At 41.0% G+C, this 18,297-nt stretch overlaps 1 protein-coding gene across 1 annotated transcript; it reads left to right on the top strand.

Moving 5' to 3' along the window:
* Positions 1 to 8,375: 8,375 nt before the first annotated feature.
* WEE1 (WEE1 G2 checkpoint kinase) lies at positions 8,376 to 18,262 on the top strand. Its single transcript, XM_054390353.1, has 11 exons — positions 8,376 to 8,930; positions 11,469 to 11,677; positions 12,148 to 12,214; positions 12,300 to 12,472; positions 13,372 to 13,493; positions 14,126 to 14,272; positions 14,663 to 14,758; positions 14,845 to 14,930; positions 15,170 to 15,340; positions 15,429 to 15,574; positions 18,009 to 18,262. The coding sequence occupies exons 1-11, from the start codon at positions 8,376 to 8,378 to the stop codon at positions 18,157 to 18,159; spliced, it is 1,923 nt and encodes a 640-aa protein (XP_054246328.1). The 3' UTR covers positions 18,160 to 18,262.
* Positions 18,263 to 18,297: the final 35 nt, after the last annotated feature.

Below are 18,297 nucleotides of genomic sequence, written 5' to 3'. Positions count from 1 at the left end.
AAGGAGAAACTTTGGTTGTTCACTATTAAAGGAAGTAAATCTAATGATTTTGTTTCTTTACATGTTTTACTGAAGATGTTACTCTCAAATTATTATGCAATAAAATATAGCAAGATTATATTGTCTAGGTAGGATGATATTGTCATGTGATGTACTGTTTTAGTTTTTAAGGAGACTGAATTTCAAATTATTTATTTATGGCCTTGTATAGTTTTTTTCCAAAGTTAATTTATCATAAATTTAAAATTTTGACTTATTAATTTTTATCATACTCCACTACAGTGGATAGAGTAATTTGCATTAATTCTTATTTTGAGCATTCTAAAACACTACAAGAACTATTTGAAATAGTAATTAGTGAGCTGATTTTGACTAAAAAGTAAACTACCTGTTTTCAGGAAGATTATTTTCAGATGATATATTTGCAGCGTAAGTACTAGCAGTCTATTTTCAACAGTTCTGAGTGCCTGCTGCTACTATTCAGCATCTAGGATATGCTGATATCAGTGCTTTTGAAAATCAGGACACAAGTTACTAGAAAAAAGGGATTAATTAACAATGATGTAAGTACAATGCTCCTCTACACCTACCATTATGCAAAGGGAAAAAAATATATTGTAAATATGTCTAACATACAGTAAAACATTAATTTTTTTATTTATGAAAATGTCTTTTGTCTTGTTAGTAGGCTTGTTAAGCAAGTTAAATATTTTTGGCTTCATGTAAGGTTCAGTGCTTACTTTAGATGAATGTCAAGAGCACTTCTGAAAGTGAAGCCTCACCTATTACCTTCTCAAGGGAAAGATTAAACATCTTCTGGATGAAGTGTTAATCAACTAATCATTTTATAAGTAAGTATTGTGAGGCACATGTTTTACATAAAAAATGAAGTCCATAACTATGTACCTTGAGGTAACTGACCTCAAAAAGTCCAAGTTTGAATAGGCTGAAAATAATTTATTGTGAATATATTGAGTGGGGTGCAGCCTTTTATGTTTTTTGTACAGATGGCTAACTGAAAAGTGCAGTACTGTGGGATAGATGTAGACAAAGCAAAGACTATTCTCTGGATCCATTGCAAAGTAAAACTTGGAAACTGTAATTTTTGTATAGGATTGAGGCTGCTTGCTCACTTAGGTGCCAGTTTTCCTTAAGTGTTGTAATTCTTGATATCCCATGGAGATATATGTACTATGCAAGGAGGATTAATTGCCTGTCAACTAGATCAGTTTCTTAGTACTTATCACCTTTTAGAAATTAAAGATGTATCATTTGACATGAACGTTCAAGTTTTTTTTTCTTACATTTCATTGCTGATAGTTTCTGGAAACGATGTCTGGAATGGTGGCTTTAACTTAGCACACAAGTAACTTCAGTTCTTACGTCTTGTTTCCCAGGATATTTTCTGACTACTGTACAAATGTGAGTATTTTTAACTCTTTCATACTAGTGGGTTTGCTGCAAGGCATTCAGAACTATCTTGGTCAGGTCTCTTACTGGTATTTTGTAATTTATTTATTCTTGCAAAACTCTGAAGACAAAGGTTGTGCTTCCATATTGTGGTACTGCCCCTATAAAGGCAAACATAATCAATAAGTCAGACTTACTTAAACTGCTGAGTGTTTAAAGAGAAGCTGAGGTGATTATATATGAGCCTTAGCTTGTGAGGTCTGTAATGGTAACAGACTTGTCTGCAGAGTGAAGATGCCGGTGTGATTTTTGTGCCCTGCTTCTGTTCAGCCTGGAGGGGAAGGAGCTGTTTCGGTAAGCTGATGCTGTGTGCTGGTGTCGAAAGGACCTGTTGTGGAGGTTAGACGGGCTGAAATCGGGTTAGATAGGAATACTGGTGAAAAGGATTTCAGGAGGAGAAAACCAAGAATATGACAAAAAGGATTTGGCATTTGGCAACAGAAATGTCCAGCTAGTTCCCATAGATTTTGCTTCTCTTTTTGAAAGTTCTGTCTCAGAATGCGTTGGCACACTAGAAGGAAATAATTTGTAAAAGAGGCTTCCTATAAAGTAAAACTACTCAGTGTATTGCTTCCTCTTAAAAATTGCCTCCCACATTACTGTCTCTCCCAACAGTTACAATTCTTCTACCAGATTTGAATTCCAGGGCTACGCCAACACCTCCCTTAAATCAAAGCCTCTTTGCAATCAACTTTTTATTTTTAAACGTTTCTACAGCTTTTCACCACCGTGGGCTTTTCTTTACTGTAGATCATTGCCTCTCCTGATAGTAAAACGAGAGGCAATTATTTTCAGTGCTCCAGGCTGATGGCCTACTGTGACAAGACACACTATGCATAACAATGGGATAGATTTTACCCTAAAGAGCTAATGCCAAAGCACACATGAATAGGCTGGGAGAGTGTGTTTTTATAAGAGTAAAACCTGAAGCCTGACAGCAAAATTGTAAACAGCCGTAATCCCTGATGGTATAATTAATCTCAACAACCGATCAGCTGACCGATACCAGAGATCCTCAGGCAGAGTGCGAGAGAAGGCATGTGGTGTCTGCTGGGCACACAGGAGGAGACAGAGCTGATAGTGCAGATAAACAAAACGTCTGCCTTTAGACGGCAGCTCTTCCTAAACTTTACTCTAGTTCTTAATCCCATAACCTTTAAAATACTGCCGGGAGTCATTTGTTCGACTACATACTCTGGTTTCTGTGATGATCATGCTGTACTAGCGAACACTCGCTCTGCATGCTGTGTGCCTCAGAGTGCAGAGTCGAGCAGCCTTCCCCAGGGAAAGGAAGCTATTTAATCGGTGTTTAGTCGCTAGAAAAAAAGAGCGTATGGAGTAAAGATGTGCTCGTGTTTCTGATTCTGGCAACTGCAGTAGTACAGCTGTTGAGGTTAGTTAGATTGCACACCTTTGGCTGACTGTAGCTTCTACTTATGAAGATGCAGAAGTTAGCTGTAACAAATCTATTCCTGTGACTGAGTTTGCCGTTGAATGAAAATGACATGCTCCACAAAATAGTTTGTGTAATTTTTAAAAACAGCACAGATGAACTTTCACTAATAGTTGGCTGGGAAGCAAACTGCCTTTCTTAAGCAGTAAGGCAGTAAGAGACTGGACATGAAGTGTAACTTGTGTCCTGTTCAGCTATTGCTTTACTGTTGCGTAGAACTTGGAAAATTTATTTATTCAGTCTGCATTGTTTTTGTCTTGAAAAAGAGAAAATAACATGTGCCTTGTCTTTGCAGATGCATAAATTCAAACCCCAGCTGGTTGTTGATAATAAGGTACTCCTATTTGTTGCAGTATCTATTTGAATACCAGATCCCCCCAAACACCATTTGTACTTCATTGAAGAAACAAACAAAAAAACAAAAAAACACAAAAAAACCCCACAAAAAAACCCCACCAAAACAAAAAACTTACAAAGCTTGGACCACTGTGACGAGATGCTAGAAAATCAAAAGTCACTTTCAGTTCTTGTATCATAAATAGTAAACTACACTTGAAATAAGGCGTAGAAACAAGCATTTCTCCCTGTTTTTAATGTACTTTAAAATGTAGCTTAGGTGTTGCCAACAGTTTTGACATCCCATTGATGTTTTTTTTTTTTTTTTATTCTGATAGTGAAGTTCACTTGGCGAAAGGAAACTAACAATCTAATTAGACCATCACCATTAGCAGTATCATTGCATCAACACTGACACCTAACCCTACCAGGAATGTGATACCAGACATTTTCAGATGAGGTTTATATTCAAAACAGAGTGTAATTGTCCCAATAAACATGCAAGATTATACCAACAAGCAAGCATTTTTCCTACACAGTCTGTGTATTTATCTCTAATGGAAATGTGATTCCCTTAAATCCCATCTATCTTAGGTTCAGAAGCAGTAAGAGATTTTATTTGGATTATTTTTGTTCTGTTTAGATTATCTGAAGCATTTTACCCAAAGGAATGGAAAAACATTTAGAATTTCAGAGCATGAGTGATTGTGAGGGTTTTTTTTCTAACAAAAGTGTCTTGTGTTACTGTCAATCCCCCAGCATTTTTACCCTTTCCATTATTTATAATCTCTCACCAGCCTTTAGGTTGACTAGTTGCTGTATTTTACTTATTTTTCTGTGGAGCTTTCAGACATCTCCGTCATGTTACTGCTTGATTCTATAGTATTTGGCTTAGATGCTTCTGAGCAAGTGATGCAAGACAAGGATAAAAAGATGACTTCTAACATCTGGCAGGTCTGGTGGCATAACAGAATATGCAGAAAGCTCCTGGAGAAATTACAGTGTTTACAAGCTACATCTCCAGTGGTCTTTTTGCTTTGGTGTAGAGCCAATTCAGATTTGAATATAGGTTGTGGTAGCTGAAGTTTGTGGGACAGGATTAGCCGCTTTTTGTTTTTAAACCAACATATCTAAGACAGTTACAGACAGAATTTTGAATGTATGGAGATTCTTGAGAATGATGTTAGTGGGGAAAAAGGTGGCTGAGCAGTTCTTAGCAGGCTTTTATCTTTTCATATGCATCTCAAAAATGTTTGCAAGATGTCGCTCATTAAATGATATGCATAAGAGAGTATTAAAATTAATAGTAGTAAGTCTGAAAAAAGACTGAGTACCTCTTACAGTTCTGCATGTCCCCTGAAGGAGAAAAATAAAGGTTAGTGATACTGATCTCACTTCTATTCTGATCATTTTACCTTCACTGCAGCACAGGAATGAGGCATTCTAATTGTAGCTGCTTTCAGTCATGGCAATCTTCCTGTCTCTTCAACTTTTAGGATGTTTTGGAGAAATCTTTTAATCTGAATACAACTCTTAGGAACGCATTCTTTTGCCATTTTCTTTGGAAGCCGAGATTTCGAGTGCAGAGTTTTCAAGGCAGGCAAAAAGGGAGTCACTAAAAAAAATCTTAAGTGTGTTCTCTTAGAGAAAGATTGACTTGTATGTGACTGCTTGAGAAAACCTGTGGTGTTTTAACGTATCTATAAATTATAACTTCTGAGTGTTTTCAGATCTTCCATTATTTTCCCAGATATTAGGCCCAGAAGCTGCTCTTTACTTTGGGAGGCATCCGAGGTGTTATCAAATTTTCCATTCTATTCTACACCTTGTTCTCTTGCTTTTATTATTTATATCCTTGAGAAATGCTCTTATCTGTATGCAGGATAAAATGAGTGAAACGATTGCATCATCAAGGACAAGCAGAGAATCAGCTCTAGATCATGTAATGAAAAAAATGAAGTTGCCAGCTAATAGCAAGTGTTAGCAGCGCAGCCCCAGACAAAATAATCTTTGAAGTGTTCACCTTGAAACTGTCAGTGGCCCAGGGACAATAACTCTCAGTTGGCACACTACCATTGATCCCGGTTGGCCCTGTATATGCTGAGCTTTGTGTGAGCATTGGAACACCATCACTGGTACAGGTGACAAGCACATTAGTCCCTAGTTACCTGCTGGAACCCCCAAAAAGCTGGGAATAGCTCAGTTCTGCCCCTGCTCTCTGTTCACCAGCAACAGCTTTGGTGCAGGTAGCTGGAATGTTTCTGGTTTGCATATAACCAACCTGACCTTCCTCTTCTGCCTGTTCATTGTATTTACCCTTCTCATAATATGATACATACATGGTATTTTCACAGCTGTGCTGGCTGATGGCTTCATCTAGTTTATGGCAGAACTCTTCTAATTTGATTAAAGTGGGTTTTGGGGGACTGCAGATGAACATTTAAGTGCAGGAAATCCTGACAAGATGGCAGTGTAGCCACTTGGGTGGCAGTTTGCTCTGAGAACTAGACAAATTTGCCATTGTTCCATTTCTTTCCCATTCATCATTATTTGGGTTCCCCTGCTACCCACAGAGGAAAGAACAACGGTTTCCCTTGAGTCTGAGCTTGAAAACTCCTAGTTATAACTCCTAAGCAGTTTGTGTGCTGCCCCAGATAAGTGTTTCTGATAGCAAAGTCTTCAGTGCACCAAACTGGTATTTTTTAATTTAAAAGCAAGTATTAAACATGAAAACTCCATCAGAGGCAAATTTTGCAAACATACCCTGAGAACCTTTAAGCCACACAAATTTGTCGGAGTATCTGTCAGGTACTGCCTGAACATCAGGTTATGTGCTGTTATATCTATTCAAAGGACCAGGGCTTTAGTTTGCAAGATCTGCAGAGGCTCAAAGGTGTAAGTTAATTAGGTTCAGAGAATTTGGGATGAATTTGGCTTGCTAAGTATGGTGCAATGGAAGTCAGCAGAGGCCTTCCTTGCTCACCCACCTTCTGTGATGATGCCCATTGCTAATGTGCTCTCTAGGGGAATTGATTCTGCAATGTTTTTTAGCTAGGCTGTTTACAGGCTTCCTCATGCTAGTTACAGTGGTGTCATGGTGGATAGGATAGCAGCGTTGCCACACGCAGTCTAGGGGAAAATCCTCTTTTTAATGTGCATTTATAGTCCTGTAAAACTTGAGCAAAAGAAGAACTGATGCAAATTCAGCACAGCACATGAAAAGCTGATGAACGCAGCCTTTATATAGCAACTATGCATTTTGTTATAGTTACATTTTTATTCAGTATTTCCATTTCTTTCTTGGTCTCAGTGTGAGAAATACTCAGAGATGTGATATTTAAGCAGAGCTCTTTCTGTGTAAAAGAAAAGGGTAGCAACCCACACACCTTGAGGTGATGAAGCTCCCAGCAAAGCCATTTCACAGCACATGCATGAGGAGTGTGTGAGTAAAGTTAGGCTAATTTAAAATGCTATGTTCATGAAGTGCTGCTGGCAGAGGCAGTTGCCCCTGCACATGCTGCAGGTTTAATACTTGCAGGTTACTGGTGAGAGAAGCATGGGATGGTTGTGCTACCCTGTGTGGTAGATCACAAAGAAATGAGTATTTTCAGGATGAAGAGGTTAAAAAAGGAGGAATCATTAGCATAAGTGGGGTATGGGATACTAGCATCTCTGGTGGCGTTTCTTACATCCCAAACGCACACAGACTTAGTGGAAGCTGTGTAAATAGCACTAGTGTGAAAGGAAAGAAAAACGTATTCCAGTGTTTTTCATTTGCACCTCAATAGAAAATCTGTTTAAAAATAACTACCTGTTGGAAATACAGGTGTCTTATTTCAGCAGGCAGCTGAGCCCTGCTGTTGGAATGTCTACACTCCGGCTGTGACCACAGGTGCTGGAACTGTGTCTGAAGGTGCTTTTGAGGCTTCTACCCATGGACATGAGGGCTCAGTGGCCCAGCAGGAGGATATCAGCAAATGGCAGGAACATGTTTAAGTACAAACTTCTATTTTCTACTGACTGTGCCTTAGGTATTTTGAGAGAAGGAGTAGGCATTTGGGAAGGGGACATGGCCTCTGCTGCAGTCAGACCATCTATCCACCTGCTCACAGCTATCGTGCAAGCAAATCCCAGGTATTGCCTGCACATCCAGGGGATGGTGCCTACCTGGGGAAGCACACAAAGATACACAGCGGGCTTTCTTTGTATTCAGAGCCCCTGCAGCCAGGAAAAAACACGTTAGCCAAGGGCATAATTTTGAAGTGATTTGTTATAGGAGAGGGATAGGCAGGTTTACTTCACCAGTTACAGAAGGAGGCATGAGATGGAAAATGAAGCCAAGCAGCAACGTTGGGGCATCTATGGGGAGATGGTCTGTCTAGTAAATGGCATCTGCTGTGTATCACGTTTGCCATGGTGAGGCTTTCTGATTCGTGTTCTTGTTAACACTGTAGTGCGGTATTTGAACACATGGATAGTTCTTTAGTAAGTATTTACTTTTTGAATTAGCCAAAAAGCCATCTTTAACTGGTTTAAAAGTTGTTACTCTTCTCCGAGCCTACGAAGCGAAGATTTGTGCACACTCCTCTACCCACCAAGCGGGAACTGAACCACCTTGCTGTGAAGCTGGCAGCTCCGTCCTACCCCCCTGTCTCCGCCTGTCTCACGCCCGCACCCCAGGCGGTACCGGCCGACCCGCGTGCTCCGCCGCCGACACTGGGCGGGTTCCAGCCCCGGGCTAAGATGGCGTCTGGCCCGCACCTGACGGGGCAGCTGCGTACGTGTGGTCGCCGGGGGGCGAGCCGAGCCCCGCCCCCTCCGCCTGCACTGCTCGCGGCGTTCGCGCCAAAGAGCCCCGTGACGCGCTCGTGTGTAGGCCCTCCCCTGCCCTCCGTGTTTTCAAACCGAGGGGGTGGGCGTGATTGGCTGGCGTGCGCGCCACGTGACTAACGGTCGCGGGAAAGCCGCGGAGTCCGAACAGCGCGAGGCGAGCCGTGGGCAGGAGCAGCTCCTGCAGCGGACCGTCGCCGCAGTCAGGGGCGTATCGTAGCGAGAGAACGAGGGAGCAGCGGAGCGGTAGTGTTTCGGCCGTGAGCGGGGCTCGCTGCGAGCCGCTATGAGCTTCTTCAGCTTGCAGCAGGCGGCGCCGCCGCGGCGAGTTTCGGCCCGGAGGGCGGCCGCCCCGATCCGGCAGAAGCTGCTGTTCCTGGGCGGCCACAGTGACTGCGAAGAGGAGGAGGAGGACGAGGAGGAGGAAGGCGGCAGCAGCGGCAACAGCACCGGTGAAGACTCAGCCTTCCAAGAGGCTGACTCGCCGCTCTCATCGACTCGTACCCCGGCGCGGGGCGACCCGCCCCTGCTGGAGGAGGAGGAGGAGATGGAGCCCGGGGCGGCGACGGCGCTGCCGGACGAAGGAGACTCTTGGGAAGAGGAGGGATTCGGCTCCTCACCGGTGAAGTCGCCTGGAACTTATTTTATGGCCGGCTCTCCCTCGCCGCCGCCCCCTCACAAGGGCCGCCGCTACTGCGGGCACTCTCCGCCACGCCCGGCAGCTAGCGGTTACCGAGCGCGGAGCGAGGAGCCAACTTCGCCGCTGCCCGAATACCCTGGCACCCCTCCTCACAAGACTTTCCGCAAGCTGCGTCTCTTCGACACGCCGCACACCCCCAAGGTGAGGCATCCGCCCCACGCCGCAGCGCTCTGCGGATCGGCTTCCCCGGCCTGAGGGCGGAGTGGGGGGTGCTGGGCCGGGCCGGGCGGGGCTCAGTAGAGCCGCTGGAGGCGCCGCGCTGGCGGTTGAAACGCGGGTTTAGGGGACTGCAGCGGCTCGGTGCCGGTGGGTGAGCCGCGTGCCCCACCCCACCGGTATGTAACGGAAACTTTTGGGCCTGCGCTCGGGGATCTGCCCCCGGCCCGTCCGTTACGGTTATGTAACCCGCGAAAGGCGACGCTCCGCCCGCGCAGCTGCCGGCCAGGCCTCGCGCGCCGGTGGGCCCAGCGGGGGAAAAGGGGCGGGCGGTGGTGGGCACCGCCTCCGCGCGACTGCTGGCGCCGCCCGCGGGGCCGAGGCGGGCGCCGCTGGGTTTATCCCGGCAGCTCCGGGTGCTCCGCTGTCTGATGGCCGTCCGGGCGGACGGGGAAGGGAAAGTAGTACCGCGCCTCCCGAACCGTGCTTTGTCCCGTACTGGGGGACTGTAAGTGTGGGCGTGGAACAGCCCCGCCCTTCAACATGTACAATTGGTATTTAGAAAATGGGGTTTTTTTGCATTTTTATATACATATTCGTATATACAGATACTCCACTTTCACTGTATTTTGTGGGAAATGTTTTTTAAAAGGCGAAAGTAGAATATTAAACTCATAAAATAAATAGTGTTGTGTGGGCATTTGTACCTTTGTTAACCAGAAAGTTACAGCGTGAATTGGAATTCGCTCCTGCGTCTGTCAGTCGGTGTGACTTGAGTACTGCTGCTCTTGCAGCGTGTGCTGGCGCGAGTTCCATATCTGCGCTCTTTTGCATCCAATGCAAATGGCTCTTTGAGTAGCCCATGCTGTTACCCGATGGATTTGGAATCTTAAAGGAGTAGGTAGCTCTTAACACTGCCGATGGCAGACTTCTGGAAGGCATTTAAACTTTTGAACTCGACACTCGTGAAACACTGCATTGTGAGTTTGAACCCAATGATAGTAGGTTTGCTTTCTTCGTTACTTTTCGTATAGCACTTTAGAAGTCATCCAGGGATAATCCCTGGGCATAATCTCCCAGTGGTCTGTAGATTGAAAACAACTGATTTAAAGTGCGAGGAAGGCAAACTTCTTAATTGGTTTTCTACGGCTTTCATTTCAAATGAGGTTTCACTGGTAGAAATTAGTGGTACATGTTTGGAAATAGTAAAACTGATGATGATATAGCCTGTCCTTGGAAACGTTCCAGATCAGGCTGGATAGGGCACTGAGATACCTTATCTGGTTGAAGATGTCCCTGCTCACGGCAGGGGAGTTGGACTAGATGACCGTTAAAGGTCCCTTCAAACCCAAACAATTGTATGGCCTTGTACCGGGTCAGAAGCAGATGCTTTAGAGATGCAAGAATATTTTGGATTGTGACGCTAAACCCAAGGTCTTAACACTCTAGTTCAGTGGCATTTTTAGATGAGGTGCCCAAATTCTCTGTGGGTTATGTGGGAAAGCTTGTATTTGAAATATGGAAGAATCTATTGGCTAAGGTGTCCAGTGGAAATACTGAAACGTGTTGAGATGCACGGTGACTTAAAGGTCTTTATCTACTCCAGATCTGGAGAGTGCAATTTTGATTCTCAAGTACAGAGCCTTCTTCCTTACAGTGGTTCAAGCTTAAGTTATGTTAGGTCTTTGTTTTGAAGTGTATTGCTAGGATAAGGCAATACTCCTTTTTGTGATCCAAATAGATCAGTGGTTGGCATCCTCAGCAGGATGTAGGAGACTCAGGTGCAAAATCCATTACCAAGCTGAGAGAGGTTTCATCGTGTGCCTGGCAGACACCTGGGTTGATAAGTTACTGGCCAAAAATATGTTTTGGTTATTGAAATGATGATGCAACAGTGCTGTCAATTCTTGAGGAAGTTTTGATAGGCTCATGAAGAGGTATCTGTGCATCAGTATTAAGTCTTATTTATTTGTTATATATTTTAGCTTGCCACCTAAATTTGTAGTCAACAAAGATAATTTCCTGTGTCTGATCTAGTTTACATGTCTTATATGTGAAAATCATAATTATAAAGCACAGGATGACCCATAAGTTTCATCTGTTCATCTCATGGACAAAGAATTGTCCCAGAAGTATCAGTGATGACATGATTAAAGACCAAAAGACACAGCTCTCACAGTCTTTCCTGTCTTTTAAAAAATATTTTAACATTCAGTGATTTCATTGCCTTTTTTTTTTTGTGTGGAGTATAAAGCCTAATAGTTTATTTGGAGTTCTTTTTGATAGAAATGAAGATATTGAAACAATTCATGCTAACTTCAATGACAATGTTGTAATGGTTTTCAAGCATGACATGACTGCATGTCTAAAGCAATATTGAGACTGTAATTTTTTTTGTACATGTCTTTCATGTCTTTTTGGTGTGGGGTTTTTTTTAATGTGTGTTGTGTTTGTGGTTTTGTCTTTTTTTTGTGTGTGTGGTGTTTCTGTGTTTTTTTTTTTTTTTTTTTTAAATAAATACAGAGTTTGCTTTCTAAAGCACAAGGAATAGGCTCCAGCTCAGTCAAACTTCGAGGGGGCTCTCTGTTTATGAATGTTGGGAAATCGGAGAAGCAAGGTGAAGATGTTAGACAAACACCTCATGTGAACATCAATCCCTTCACTCCTGATTCCATGTTCCTTCACAACTTTGAAGGAAAATGTCGGAGGAGGAAGCGAATGCACTGGAATGAGTGAGGAACCTCTCTATCTGTCTTCCTTTAATTTTTTTTTTTAGAACTACTTTTAGCTGCTAAAGTTTCATTTAAAGATGTTTTTATGATAGTATTTTTCTTTACAGATTTATTCATGGCATATAATATAGGTCTTAAAGTATCAGCTTTGAGATTATGATGTTTTGAAATAACTATTTAGCACTCTATAGAGATGATAGACTAGGCTATGTCCTACAGTCATCTTGCCAAACTGAATGATCTTTGCACACAATCTTTTCTTGAAGAGTGGAAAACACATTAAATACTAGCGTGAAACATGAAGAGCTGACAAAAATATCAGCATGTGCTTAAAAATGTCTAGTGTTTAATTAAACTAAAATTAGGTAGAATGGGAGAAATAAATCTCAAAAATTAACAGCTGCTAAACTTAAGTCTTAAGCTTACTTAAGCAATATTACTTCTACAAAAGTAACTGGTGTGAATTTCAGCTCTTGTGGTGAGGACATGGAAGCAAGTGATGGAGAGCCTGAAGATGAAACTATCAGACCAGCTAAGGTAAGTATTAATCTTTAGAACTTGATATTTAAGTCAGGTAGTTTGTATCTGCATATCTAAGTATTTTCTTTTTTTATCTTGACAGAGGATAACAATAACAGAAAGTAATATGAAGTCACGGTATGCAACTGAATTTCATGAGTTGGAGAAGATTGGATCTGGTGAATTTGGTTCTGTGTTTAAATGTGTGAAGAGGCTTGACGGCTGTATTTATGCAATAAAGCGGTCCAAGAAACCCTTAGCTGGCTCTGTGGATGAGTAAGTATTTGCTTCTATTAAGGGTTAAGTCACCCTCATATCTTAGTTCTTTTACTTCCCGTGTCTCTTCATATTGGTGTCTAGAGAAGACGTTTAAGAGAAAAGTATAAACATATATGGATTAAATGTAAACAAGGTATGATTTTGAAGTCTTTCTGAATACGGTGTAGTTCTAGGGAGGAAAGGTTACTTGGCCTTTCTCCTAGCAGGCATTTATCTAATATTCTGTGTGGAAACAGATTGTTCCCCTTGAAAAAGCAAGAATAGTAGTTAGTTGCATTAATGGCAGAAGATACTATGTGAATAAACCGCAGTGATGATCCTTTGAGATAGCAAAGGAAAGCAGTACTCCAAAGAAGGTTCTTACCCTTGTCAACTTGTGGTATGCATATTAGTCAAGTCAATTTTGGGATATTTTTTGGCATTTGTGAATGAGCCTACAATTCATGACTTCTTCCCCTCACTGTTTCAACTCTCACAATATAAAATGCCAGAAGTTTATATTGCTCAAAGTTGCATACCAGACTTGAGCATGACAAGTTAGGAATGGTGAGTACAGTCGTGCTCCTGGCTTATAGTCATTAGTTTTTTCCCCAAAACCTCAGCAATGCTTTTCAAAGCTTGCTGCTGATATGTAATAGAAGTAGCTACTGCCTCAAGAATTACCTGCAACAAAACATGGGTTTTGATGCTCCACACACTCACTCTTTTAATACAGTGTAAATTTTTTTAGCTATTTATATATGAACACAAATTCACATTAATACGCCACAGAACTGAATGTAAAAATTTTAATTAGAAACATGAGCTGGCAGAAGAGTGTGATATAAATGTTTGTATCAAGCTGAAACTGGACTAATTTAATATTCTTGTGTGCTGTTATTTTTTGTCTGTAACAGACAAAATGCTTTAAGGGAGGTCTATGCACACGCAGTGCTAGGACAGCATTCTCATGTAGTAAGATACTACTCTGCATGGGCAGAAGATGATCATATGCTTATACAGAACGAATACTGCAATGGTAAGTAAAGTTTATCACTTGCTTTCAAATTCTTGAACATACACGGGTATCTCTGCCTAGTACTAGTTAGGAATTGATTGCCCTTCATGTAGCTCATACCATTGTCTCAAATGTCTAATATTCCTTTCTATTAGAAAAGGTGTATCAGGTATGTGAAGTAAAAACTAGAAAATTATAAAGTCTTAAAATGTTCAAGAATATTGGAAGTACAGTGAGGCATTTATAAACAGCAAAACTGTTCATTCTTCTATATAATAATACAAACTGGAATAGAGAAAATTACCAGACAATTTCCTTTAAAAAGGGAGGTGGATCTGATGTCTGAGGTGTTTTTCCTGTGGTTGATACTCTGCGAGAGATTTGGAAGAGGGAGGGAAGTCTTCCCTTGTGTTGGTTTTACAGTTGATTTGCACAACAACTACTGCAGAAAAATCATATTCTATGACATGTCTGTAAAAAGGGGAACAGAGCACTAGATTCTACATTTCCTGTGTATCTTTAGCAAGTTCTTGGTCATATATTCTCTGTTAATTTTGGGAGCTGGTTGTACTTGATTTTGGAAACAAGTTGTCATTACTGTGTCAACTGTTTGATGTAAAATAATCAGTTGTTTTCTTTTGCTGTTGTCTCAGGTGGCAGTTTAGCAGATGCCATAAGTGAAAATTACAGGAACATGCGTTATTTTACGGAACCAGAACTGAAGGACTTGCTACTTCAGGTAGCTCGAGGCTTAAAGTACATTCATTCAATGTCACTGGTACACATGGATATCAAACCTAGTAAGTTTGTAAACTGCTTTGACTTCTATTGACAACTTATTCAGTTAATTTAATCTGATGCAGAAAACCAAGCAGTTAGTCACACCTTATTAACTGTAAATTCTTCCCTGAGGTTCTAACTAGCAGTACAAAGATGTCAGTTATAAAATTGGCTAGCACACTTAAACTGTAAGTTTATCTTGGGTTCTTTTTGTGTAATTGACTCTACTTAAATAACACTTGGCTCCCCTCCCAGCTCAGGGGCCAGAGTAACTTACAGTTTCTTGCTCTACATGCTAGGTGTGTATACAATTAAAACTTTCGTGTGGCTAAAGCAACTGTAGGAATTGGACAGAAAATTGTATGTTTGTTTGTTTGTTTGTTTTTTAACACTTATACTCTTTTTTTCAGGTAATATTTTCATATCTAGGACATCAGTCCCAAGCGCAACGTCAGAGGAAGGTGATGATGATGACTGGTCATCTGATAGAGTCATATTTAAAATAGGTGAGAAGCAGCACGCTTGTGCTCAAAAGAATTGCATTGTCTTATTTATTTATCTTCTGAAACGTAACTTTCTTTGCTTTTTGCAGGTGACCTTGGGCATGTAACTCGAGTATCTAGTCCACAAGTGGAAGAAGGCGATAGCCGTTTTCTTGCAAATGAAGTCCTACAAGAGGTAACCGTTCTGTTTGTGGAAAATAGTGGTGTCTGCATGCTATTCTCTTTGAAGTAATGAGTTGCTGTCTGCCACTTTGCTGGAGAAGGAGGAACTTCCTAAATGATAATCCCCTTGAACACCGGTAGTATTTAAAGGGAAATGTAATACTGTGGATGTGTTCAGTTCAGCTGCCAGATTTCTTTTTGCACCGAGTGGGTGGTGTGGTATGTGTAATGAGTTTGTGTTTGTTTTTCAAGAACTATGCTCATCTGCCAAAAGCGGATATTTTTGCTCTTGCTCTGACTGTTGTCTGTGCTGCTGGGGCTGAACCACTTCCAACCAATGGAGACCAATGGCATGAAATTCGACAAGGAAAACTACCTAGAATACCACAAGTGATTTCTCAAGAATTACTAGACTTACTAAAAGTAAGAATCTTGTACTAGAGGCTACAGATTAGTGGAATTTACTGTATTATTTGCCTTAACTAGAATGACTTATTTCCTTTTTTCCAAGGTTATGATTAATCCTGATCCAGAGAAAAGGCCTTCAGCTGTGGTACTAGTCAAGCATTCAGTACTTCTCTCTGCTGCAAAAAAGAGTGCAGAACAGCTCCGGATAGAACTGAACGCTGAAAAATTCAAAAACTCTCTCTTGCAGAAGTAAGTACTTCCTTGGGGTCCTTAAATATAAGTTAATGATAGTAAAATATAAACTACTGATAGTAAATTGATGTTAAAACAGGACTAAAACCTCCTTGTTCCTGCAGGAGGTCCACCAATCTGTATACCTGTACACACCTGAGAGTACAAAGTGGGTAACCTTGCAAGGAACTTCTCTATAGAAAGAACATCTTGAGCACTCTAAGGCAATTATCAACTACACTATTAGTATTCAAGGAATACGGAGACTACAGTTCTAAAAATGCGTTTCAAGCATAACACATGCTTCATAGAATGTAACTTGCATCTGTATTATGCGAGCCTGTTTTCCCAAGGGCATTTGTATGTTGAAGCGTGTTGCAAGATGTGACTTAAATGAGCTCTTTTGAACTTCAATGAAATGGCACATGGGGAATGTTTTTGAACTAATTTGACTTGTACATAACAGTGTTATTAGTTTACCAGAGAACAGTTTTTATCAGAAGGTCATCTTGTCCTACCCCTGCTCAAAGCTTTAATCCAGAGTTGAGTGTTTGAAGAAGAGGTTCCTTCTAAGAAAGTCTTGATTTCTGCTTAAGTTTAAGAGAGAGTAAGTTATGAATAATAGAATCACAGAATGCTTTTGGGTTGGAAAGAACTTTTAAAAGTCATCTAGTCCAACCACCCTGCAGTGTGCAGGGACAAACTTTTGCATGTGTTATGCGTAACAGGCAGGCTTTTATGATTACTTTCTGACTGGCTGGTTTTGAGTGAAGATGTTAACTTTGCATTTGGATTTTCTCCATTTCTCTCTGCTTTACTTGCTATAGTTTGAACCTATCCCAATTTGCAATTTTGTATGATAATCTTATGAATTACACTGTCTGTAGAAAGAATAATTTGGCAGTTTGTGCAGGCTATTCAAGGACAGATTTGCTGAGATTAATTGCTTGTATAAAGAACATATTTTTTTGTATTGTGTGAAAGGGGAAGTTAGCAAAGCTAACATTTTGTGAAGACTTCTTCTGGCCTGGCAACAAGTAGTTAACAGTTACAAAATAACTGCAAATCCAAGAATTATTTTAAAAAGAACACTTACCAACAGTAATTTTTAATACTGTGTGGGTGGGGTAGTGTTCCATAAAATAGCTAAGTAGGTATTTTGTTTTGTTCTGCTTTTTTAACGCTTCTGCATTTGACCCATTTAAGACACCACTTGTGTATTTAAATCCTCATCAGTGAAAGGAATCTTTGTAAAGAAACTCAGCTTTTTTTATTGTGTTTTCTTCAGAGGAAGGAAGAATTCAAGATTAGACTTCTAGGGAAGAATGGAAATACATTGTAAAACTTGATTTCCTGGTAGTGGTGTGGTAGGTGGATGTGCACAAGTGCATGCATTTGTAAGTCAATATTCAGTCTTAGGGAAGATGACTAAAAACTGATTGCATTCTCTTTCAGTGAACTGACAGTGGGGAATATTTAGTTGCAATATAGATGTTTTGGCTTACAAAAATGGGAGTAGTTTATTAAATGGAAACATTTAACTTAACACCTACACCAACATGCAGCAAGCCTGTAAAATTTTTTGGAGATCAGCTGTGAAGTGAGATTACAAATACTACAAATAGTTCTTAGAGTGGAGAAAACTCTTTTGAGGGGTAGTTTGGGGTTGGAAAAGAGTAGGGGAATCCTCGAACTTAGCCATGTGTCAGCGTTTGGGGAAAAAAAAAGAGATGCATGGGGAAACCCTTGACAAAGATAACTTTGCTCTTTAGTCAGATGATTTCATACATTTATCCTGAGTTTTGTTTGACTTTGTCCTCAAAACGAGTATTGGTAGTTGTCTGAAACTGAGTAGTTGAGGGAATGCTGCAGAGTGACAATGACCTGACTCAGCCTTGCAGTTTTGGGCTCAAATTTTTATGTAAGGCAGAAAAAGTCTTAAGTAGTGATGAGCTTTTGATGTGGGTACACAAAAAGCTGCTTTCTGACTTGCTTGTTGCCAGTTACGTTCATCTCAGTGTGTGTCTGACTGTTTGAATCTTCCACAGAAGTTCAGTTGTGGCTGAACACTTCATCTGGGCAAACCTCAGTAATTGGCTCTTCAGTGATTACCAGAAAGTAAACAGTGTCCTGCTGTATTCTAGTAATTAAAGTGTATAAAGGGTGTATAAAGTATATAAAGCTTATAAAAGGGTAGATCTCAATGTCAGGGTTGTGTGAATTTGTCATTTCTTTCCCTTATTCTTCAAGAATGTGAACTAACAAACATCCCACTTCTCTGAGTTGTAAACAGGTGGATGCAGATGATAATGGTCTTAGTATGAGCTAAGGTGATAGCAGGTCTTAAGTTCTAAACTGCTGTAATTCATTTCAAGCGCTCTTGCTGTGATATGCCGTAGTCATTGCTGATACTGTTGTTTAAGCATGACTCAACTTTCTCAATGTCTTGCAGAGAGCTGAAGAAGGCACAGATGGCAAAGGCTGCAGCTGAGGAGCGAGCACTGTTCACTGACAGAATGGCAACTAGATCTACCACACAAAACAGACCATCTCGACTCATTGGAAAGAAAATGAACCGCTCAGTTAGTCTTACTATATACTAACTGTGAAGTCTAAAAGAACTGCTGAGGATGGCTGTAGCATCTTTGCTGGGCTGAAGCCTCTAAGGAATTGAAGGAGGCATTCAATTCCTGGTCTCTTGTCCTGTCTTTGATTGGTGTCACTTGTTTTGCAGGAATTGC

Source organism: Indicator indicator, chromosome 21, assembly GCF_027791375.1.
Source record: "Indicator indicator isolate 239-I01 chromosome 21, UM_Iind_1.1, whole genome shotgun sequence".
In the NCBI taxonomy this organism is placed as follows: Eukaryota; Metazoa; Chordata; class Aves; order Piciformes; family Indicatoridae; genus Indicator; species Indicator indicator.
Note: the sequence above shows the minus strand (reverse complement) of the source record. Positions and strands in the feature narration are given on the sequence as shown.

Bases quoted from the DNA above. Each gene is read 5' to 3' on its own strand.
- WEE1 (XM_054390353.1), top strand. From the start codon at position 8,376: ATGAGCTTCTTCAGCTTGCAGCAGGCGGCGCCGCCGCGGCGAGTTTCG. The intron at 13,494-14,125 runs GTAAGTAAAGTT...CTGTTGTCTCAG, and splicing joins ACAGAACGAATACTGCAATG to GTGGCAGTTTAGCAGATGCC. The intron at 14,931-15,169 runs GTAACCGTTCTG...TTGTTTTTCAAG, and splicing joins CAAATGAAGTCCTACAAGAG to AACTATGCTCATCTGCCAAA.